Source organism: Physella acuta, unplaced genomic scaffold (assembly GCF_028476545.2).
Source record: "Physella acuta isolate Inbredline_101_S28 unplaced genomic scaffold, ASM2847654v3 ptg000481l, whole genome shotgun sequence".
NCBI classification, from domain to species: Eukaryota; Metazoa; Mollusca; class Gastropoda; family Physidae; genus Physella; species Physella acuta.
This window is the reverse complement of record NW_026732000.1, coordinates 248,518-256,867: the sequence shown is the minus strand read 5'-3', so window position 1 is coordinate 256,867 and position 8,350 is coordinate 248,518. Positions and strand designations below refer to the sequence as shown.

At 35.3% G+C, this 8,350-nt stretch overlaps 1 protein-coding gene across 1 annotated transcript; it reads left to right on the top strand.

Moving 5' to 3' along the window:
* The first annotated feature begins 453 nt into the window (after positions 1 to 453).
* On the top strand, positions 454 to 7,651 carry LOC131944099 (serine/threonine-protein phosphatase 6 regulatory ankyrin repeat subunit B-like). Its single transcript, XM_059304607.1, has 3 exons — positions 454 to 539; positions 3,551 to 7,367; positions 7,640 to 7,651. Exons 2-3 carry the CDS (start codon positions 4,434 to 4,436, stop codon positions 7,649 to 7,651), a joined length of 2,946 nt encoding a protein of 981 aa, XP_059160590.1. The 5' UTR covers positions 454 to 539; positions 3,551 to 4,433.
* Positions 7,652 to 8,350: the final 699 nt, after the last annotated feature.

Genomic DNA, 8,350 nt, shown 5'->3' with positions numbered 1-8,350 from the left:
AGATGTTTTTATATTTTTCCTAAGCTTGCTATCAAATGAATATATATATATATTTAATTCGGTGTAATTGTGGAGATCAAAATCGATAATAAGCATACTTTGCTATGCATATCATTGCTAGTTTAGGCATTTAAAATTCAACAATAATTTATTTGCGTATGTATAGTTTGAAGAATAGTGACGAAACTACACCTCTTTCTTTCAAACAAATAATGATTAGTACCTAACCACAATTTACACTGCTCATTTTAAAGTGCCTTCATACTTTTGTAGAGTAGTAAATTTTGTGTTGGCATAACGTTAATGAAGTTCCTAAAAAATTATTTCCTTGGGGCGCCGCTTTATCGATTATCAATATATCGATTTTATCGATTCTTTAATTAACAATTTAAATAATAGCCACTAAAAAACCAACCAATTCAAACATCGCATGATGTGTGTTCTGTAGCAAAGTTTATCTGCTCGACAGTGTGCTGGTTACGTTTGCCTGAAGCACTTGTGATTTAGTTTGCTCACACACAGCAGTTTATTTTTAGCAGGTAAAACATGTTTCTTATTGTTGTTTTTTTTTAAATTAATCATTAGTAGTATATAAGACGAAAACAAAATGAAGATTTTAAAACGGTGATTTATGTTTGATAGTAAATTTGTAAACATAAACCTGTTCACATAAATACATATAAATAAACCAAATACAGAGGTACCTAGACATTTTAGTACCATTGTATTATAGAACGTTTAAAAACATACTGCTGTATTCAAAACATGGAGTCTATAGACCACTTGTCTCTACAGTGTCTACACCTACACGCAAGTTAATTGAGTGTCGTAGTCGTCTTGTGAACATGTGTAGTCGACTGTGTCGGGTTTTTCCTTCTGCCCTAGACCCATCATCTAATATGGTGTGTTGTCATTTTTATTAGTTTAAGAACTTAAATTATACAAACGTATTTATTGATAAAGTAAAATATATCTTATATTGTTTTAAACGAGGAGGGTGGGGTGATTTGTTGGATGTACTGTATTTATTTTCTAACATTAATGTATATATTCTTTCGTATTTAGCTGTATTTAAATTGTCTTCTCTATTGTGTGTAAAATGTGTAGGCATTTATATAGAACGAGTTACGAAAAAAGGATAGTAAAATAAATATAATAACCTTTATAATAACAGATAACAAGCTTTTAAATCCACTGAAAATAAGAAAATTAACAAACACATATATTTCAATAAAAGCTTTGGTCAACCATGATATTCCTTACATTGTTTAGCGTCCGAAGCTTTTTTTTTCAAACCTAGTCTGTACGCGACCCTAAATCAACCAACCGTTGCAACTGACCCAGTACTCGTCTATCTAACGCAAGGACGACAGCTAAAGTCACGAACAGCTTTAAATAATTTTAAGCCAGATGCAACCGTTTCACCCAGCAACCTAACAGACACTCCTCTCCTCCATGCTTTAGTACAGTTGTCAAATAGGTCAATGTTGTGTGCGCCTGTCAACGTAACTGGGATAAAACATGTATGTATCTTACATCTAAATCTTCATTCATAAAAGTATTATGTGTAAATAGTCTCCATTTGACTCTCGATTACAAGAAATGTGTACTAAATAAACACAACTGAACATAACTAAAATGCTAGTATGTAGAAATGTATGTTCAATAAATCATATTTTTATTTGTAGCAATCCTCCCCCTACTGTTTTATAAGGAATATACTAGTACGTGTATAGGAGATCACTTCCGCGTAATTTCACTGCACTTTGCTTCGGTTTGCACATTTACTTATCTGTTAATTAATTCGTCCAAACGTAGTTTTTTTTTAAGTTCACTTACTAAACACAATTTGTTATAGTTTATTTAAAGTTGACCCACTTAATCGCGCCACCCAATGTACAGGCTAGAGTGTAACGTAGTTAATGGGTTAAGAAAGCCCCCTCTCCCTTATTGTTCTTAACATGAGAATTGGGGAAATAGGGTCAAGGTGAAACTAGGCAAAGTGGAGTTAAAAAAATGTTTTGTTAACGAGTACACGGTTGTGTTTTTAGTTCTTGTAGATTGTTGTCAGATGTTAAAGATACATGAAGCGTCTGACACTGAATATGACTTCGTGGTACATCATGTACACCAGGGGTCTCCAAACTTTTCAGTCCGAGGGCCGGATTACCTATCAAATTTCAGTTCGGGGGCCAGTTTCTTCCAGGCATGTCTTTGATTTTTCTGGGCAAAATTCCTCAGCCATCACCAACAAACGTTTTTTCCGTGCACAAAAAGATCTCCGCGGGCCGGATGAGAGGACATCGCGGGCCGCATCTGGCCCGCGGGCCGTAGTTTGGAGACCCCTGATGTACACTATCACGAGGCACATATGGGACACACACACTAAGCTTAGTCGTAGATTTATAGCGATGACCCATGCTGGGCTGACAATATAAATGACCAATTACGCCATGCATTGGGAAGGAAATAACAAAGACAGTTGACCGTTATATATCCATACGATACATAGAATGCTATAGAGAACAGCGGGTAAAGTTTAGAGAGAGTACATACTATATAGAGTAATGCGATTATTTGTGTTGTCTTTTATGTTAGCTATCTGCTTTACAAAGTGCTAAGTGGCTTATAATTGTCATATATATTTACGTTGATTCATTTTGCGTTAATTGTTGATAGCCATTTACAGAACGTTAAAAATATATAATTAAACCCGTGGTCGTTTTCCAGCGATTAATTTATCTCTGACGTTTATTACATATCATTGCCTATCAATAAACTAGTACCATAATCGCTCTCTCTGGAGAATATGTATTATACTAATAATTTCAAATTGAAAACCATTCGAAATCATACAAGTAGACATGTATAACACATAGTATTCGTGTGTATGCGAGAGTTCATGCGAGCGAGTGTGCGTGTATATATGTATGTGTGTTTATCAGCAAGCTACCATAAGTATTGTTTGCTATACTCATCGTGTTACCATCATCAACATCCACTTAAAACACTCCTACATATTCTTAAATTTGAATTTAGTATTTGTGTACATTTCTTGATATTAACTTTTTGTACGATTAACTGGAGTCATGTTTAACGTGTTCTACACAAGGATACATTTCTCCACGTTATTTTCTGTTTGTTTTAAAACTAAATACCTACATTTTCAAAAGTTACATTTTGCTAGAATGTACCTTTATGTTTCAAATTTCTAACATTAAATTACATATGTCATTTTATATCAAGTACCTTCTTACTTAAATCTCTTTGAGTATTATCGTGCCTCAACCATAATTTCCCTTTTTGTCCGGTTCTCTGCTGTTGATTTTGTAACCTCCTAATACATCCCTGCTTTCTTCAATGCTTTAAGACAACTACGTTTTACTTCATGTACGAGTATTGTAATGAGTCGTCGTGGCCGACGACAGTGAACACGACTTGTAACTTGAAAGATTCATTTTTTTATCTTGGCTTTAAGGAATTGTTTACATATTGAGCTATGCAACTTAAAGCATTGGGAATCGAGATGTGATAAGATTTTTTTTTTCAGGTGAACTCATCAAATGAATTCAAAACTATACTAAGGCTTCGCTTGTTAATAAGTCAAGTACATAGCAACGACATTCTTTTAAAAGACGACACATTGTGTAAAACAACTTTGTACGAAATGAAAATATATGTTCTTTGATAAGGAAGAAACTGAATTAAGGTGACACTAACGCAACATAGCAAGGTGCGCAATAAAAAGTAAAAAAAAATGAAATGTGATTACAACGTCTTACAAGAAATTAATACAAATGCCAAGACAAGCTATTCAAATACATTTCTTTTTTCCTAAAATTAAAAGTCTATTTTTTGATGAACTATGTTGCCAAATTAAATGAATAAATTAGGATCTGTTTGCTGCTAAAAGTATGGTATACCACAGGACCGTTTGATATCGGCTAAGAGATTTGAAACTAATCTAATAAAATTTAGGAAACAATGCTAAAACAAATATTTTAATTAAGAAAATCAAACTCAAAGAGGATGAATTAATGATTGTATTTTGAAATACAAACAAGTCGACATTTTAATAAAGTGTGATAATAAATTCAGCCTATAAAAATACAACAAGAAAAGATCGACAAAGAGCTGGTGCTAATATGAAACTGCATTATTAATAAAGACAATTAGTAGGTAATCATGCTTAGCTAAATGCTTAGGCACCAATAAATAGTTCTAAAGAAAAAACTCAGTGTTATGGTGTTTTAATGGCTGTTTGGAAAATTATAATACTCTCTTGCATCATGAACTGAAGATAAAAAAAAGACCAGCTTGCTTATAGAAGCATCCGGCACGGTCCATTACTTTTTTTCAAAGTTCTTTCAACGCATTATGATAATGATACAATTATAGGATAGCTTATTAAAAAAGGAGAGGATGTTAATATTATGATTAAAGGTGAATTAAACATTTCAACTATGGCATCAAAGGTTGGACATGATACTAATAATGCAGATTTGCTTATCACCAGCAAAACCGATATTAATCGTGTAGATGAAGATGAAGGTAAAGCGTTTCTGCTTGCTTCGAATAATGGAGATGATAAAATAGTGGAGTTAATTATCAACGGCGGAGCTGATATTAATCGTGTGGATACAGATGGGCAGGATGCTTTAATGATTGCTTCACAGAATGGACATGACAAAATAGTAGAGTTACTTATCAACGGCGGAGCTGATATTAAACTTGTGGATGAAGATGGGCAGGATGCTTTAATGATTGCTTCACAGAATGGACATGACCAAATAGTGGAGTTACTTATCAACGGCGGAGCTGATATTAAATTAGTGGATGAAGATGGGCAGGATGCTTTAATGATTGCTTCACAGTATGGACATGACAAAATAGTAGAGTTACTTATCAACGGCGGAGCTGATATTAAACTTGTGGATGAAGATGGGCAGGATGCTTTAATGATTGCTTCACAGAATGGACATGACCAAATAGTGGAGTTACTTATCAACGGCGGAGCTGATATTAAATTAGTGGATGAAGATGGGCAGGATGCTTTAATGATTGCTTCACAGTATGGACATGACAAAATAGTAGAGTTACTTATCAACGGCGGAGCTGATATTAAACTTGTGGATGAAGATGGGCAGGATGCTTTAATGCTTGCTTCACAGAATGGACATGACAAAATAGTAGAGTTACTTATCAACGGCGGAGCTGATATTAAACTTGTGGATGAAGATGGGCAGGATGCTTTAATGATTGCTTCACAGAATGGACATGACCAAATAGTGGAGTTACTTATCAACGGCGGAGCTGATATTAAACTTGTGGATGAAGATGGACAGGATGCTTTAATGCTTGCTTCACGATATGGACATGACCAAATAGTAGAGTTACTTATCAACGGCGGAGCTGATATTAAACTTGTGGATGAAGATGGACAGGATGCTTTAATGCTTGCTTCACAGAATGGACATGACCAAATAGTAGAGTTACTTATCAACGGCGGAGCTGATATTAAACTTGTGGATGAAGATGGACAGGATGCTTTAATGCTTGCTTCACAGAATGGACATGACAAAATAGTAGAGTTACTTATCAACGGCGGAGCTGATATTAAACGCGTGGATGAAGATGGGAAGGATGCTTTAATGATTGCATCAAAACATGGAAATGACAAAATAGTAGAGTTACTTATCAACGGCGGAGCTGATATTAAACGTGTTAAAGTAGATGGATGGGATGCTTTAATGCTTGCTTCATTTAATGGAAATGCCAAAGTAGTAGAGTTACTCATCAACGGCGGAGCTGATATAAAACGTGTTGTACCAGATGGATTGGATGCTTTAATGCTTGCTTCACATAAAGGACATGACAAAATAGTAAAGTTACTTATCAACGGCGGAGCTGATCTTAAACGTGTTGAAGCAGAAGGATGGGATGCTTTAATGCTTGCTTCACAGAATGGACATGACAAAATAGTTGAGTTACTTATTACCAACGAATCTGATATTAATCATGTAACCAACAATGGATCGGATGCTTTAATGCTTGCTTCACAGAATGGACATGACAAAATAGTAAAGTTACTTATCAACAGCGGAGCTGATCTTAAACGTGTTGAAGCAGATGGATCGGATGCTTTAATGATTGCATCAAGAAAAGGACATGACAAAATAGTAGAGTTACTTATCAACGGCGGAGCTGATCTTAAACGTGTTGAAGCAGAAGGATGGGATGCTTTAATGCTTGCTTCACAGAATGGACATGACAAAATAGTAAAGTTACTTATAAACAGCGGAGCTGATCTTAAACGTGTTGAAGCAGAAGGATGGGATGCTTTAATGCTTGCTTCACAGAATGGACATGACAAAATAGTTGAGTTACTTATCAACAGCGGAGCTGATCTTAAACGTGTTGAAGCAGAAGGATTGGATGCTTTAATGCTTGCTTCACAGAATGGACATGACAAAATAGTAAAGTTACTTATCAACAGCGGAGCTGATATTAAACGTGTTAAAGTAGTTGGAAGTGATGCTTTAATGCTTGCTTCATTTAATGGACATGCCAAAGTAGTAGAGTTACTCATCAACGGCGGAGCTGATATTAAACGTGTTGTACCAGATGGATCGGATGCTTTAATGATTGCATCAAGCAAAGGACATGACAAAATAGTAGAGTTACTTATCAACGGCGGAGCTGATCTTAAACGTGTTGAAGCAGAAGGATGGGATGCTTTAATGCTTGCTTCACAGAATGGACATGACAAAATAGTAAAGTTACTTATCAACAGCGGAGCTGATCTTAAACGTGTTGAAGCAGAAGGATGGGATGCTTTAATGCTTGCTTCACAGAATGGACATGACAAAATAGTTGAGTTACTTATCAACAGCGGAGCTGATCTTAAACGTGTTGAAGCAGAAGGATTGGATGCTTTAATGCTTGCTTCACAGAATGGACATGACAAAATAGTAGAGTTACTTATCAACGCCGGAGCTGATATTAATCGTGTAACCAATAATGGATCGGATGCTTTAATGATTGCATCAAGAAATGGACATGACAAAATAGTACAGTTACTTATCAACGCCGGAGCTGATATTAATCGTGTAACCAATAATGGATCGGATGCTTTAATGATTGCATCAAGAAATGGACATGACAAAATAGTAGAGTTACTTATCAACGGCGGAGCTGATATTAAACGTGTGGATGAAGATGGACGGGATGCTTTAATGCTTGCTTCAGAGGATGGACATGACAAAATAGTTGAGTTACTTATCAACAGCGGGGCTAATATTAAACGTGTTAAAGCAGATGGGCAGGATGCTTTTATGATTGCATCAAGACATGGACATGACAAAATAGTAGAGTTACTTATCAATGGCGAAGCTGATATTAATCGCGTGGATAAAGATGGATGGGATGCTTTAATGCTTGCTTCACAGAATGGACATGACAAAATAGTAGAGTTACTTATCAATGGCGGAGCTGATTTTATTCGTGTTGAAGCAGATGGATTGGATGCTGTAATGATTGCATCGGACAATTCACATGACAAAATAGTATATTTATTACTCAAACATGTTTTGCAAGTAATTGACCAATATAGTGATATGAATTGTTCTAAATTTGATAGACAATATCCTAGTGCTACTAAAAAAAAATCTAAACATTGCTTCAAAGTATATTTACTACACATATTATTTAACGCTTTTGAAAGGAAATACTTGAGAATAATTGAAACAATATCTGCTTTTGTCGATGAAAACTGTTATGAGCCTGAGACAACATTACATACAAAATTATTTTGTTTCTTGATTTTACCAGGTAAGCGATTAATTTTTAAATGTCTATTTGTCCTCAGGTGCAGATCAGACAAAATTTTATTTTTATTAATATGTAAATATTAATGTAAATGTTACGATCAAAGCCCGAAATCAGTCGGCCAATGTGCGGATTGGCCGGCCAATGAATGCATTGGCCAACAGCGCCTCCAATTGACCGGTCAAAGTCCGAAACTTTGCTTGATTTCGGCCATTGGCCGGCCAATCCGCGGACTGGCCATGGTGGACCTGCCAAAGTCTGAATTAGAAGATCATCTGGCTACGGACGACCGGCCAAAGTCCGAATTAAAAGCTCATGAGCAGATTTGGGTTTTTTTTTATACCGTAAGGATCATGAAATTAAGTCTTTATTGATTATTCATTAAAGTAAAAGACAGAAACATTCAAATATTTTATTGTACTATAGTCTCAATCAATCATCATTATCACTTGTTGCAACTAGGTGAACTTTTATGGCATTTAGAATTACATAATAGCTCGTTATTTATACAGTTGCAGCTATT

What these genes read in the sequence shown, in the direction of transcription:
- LOC131944099 (XM_059304607.1), top strand. Translation starts at nt 4,434, where the DNA reads ATGATTAAAGGTGAATTAAACATTTCAACTATGGCATCAAAGGTTGGA.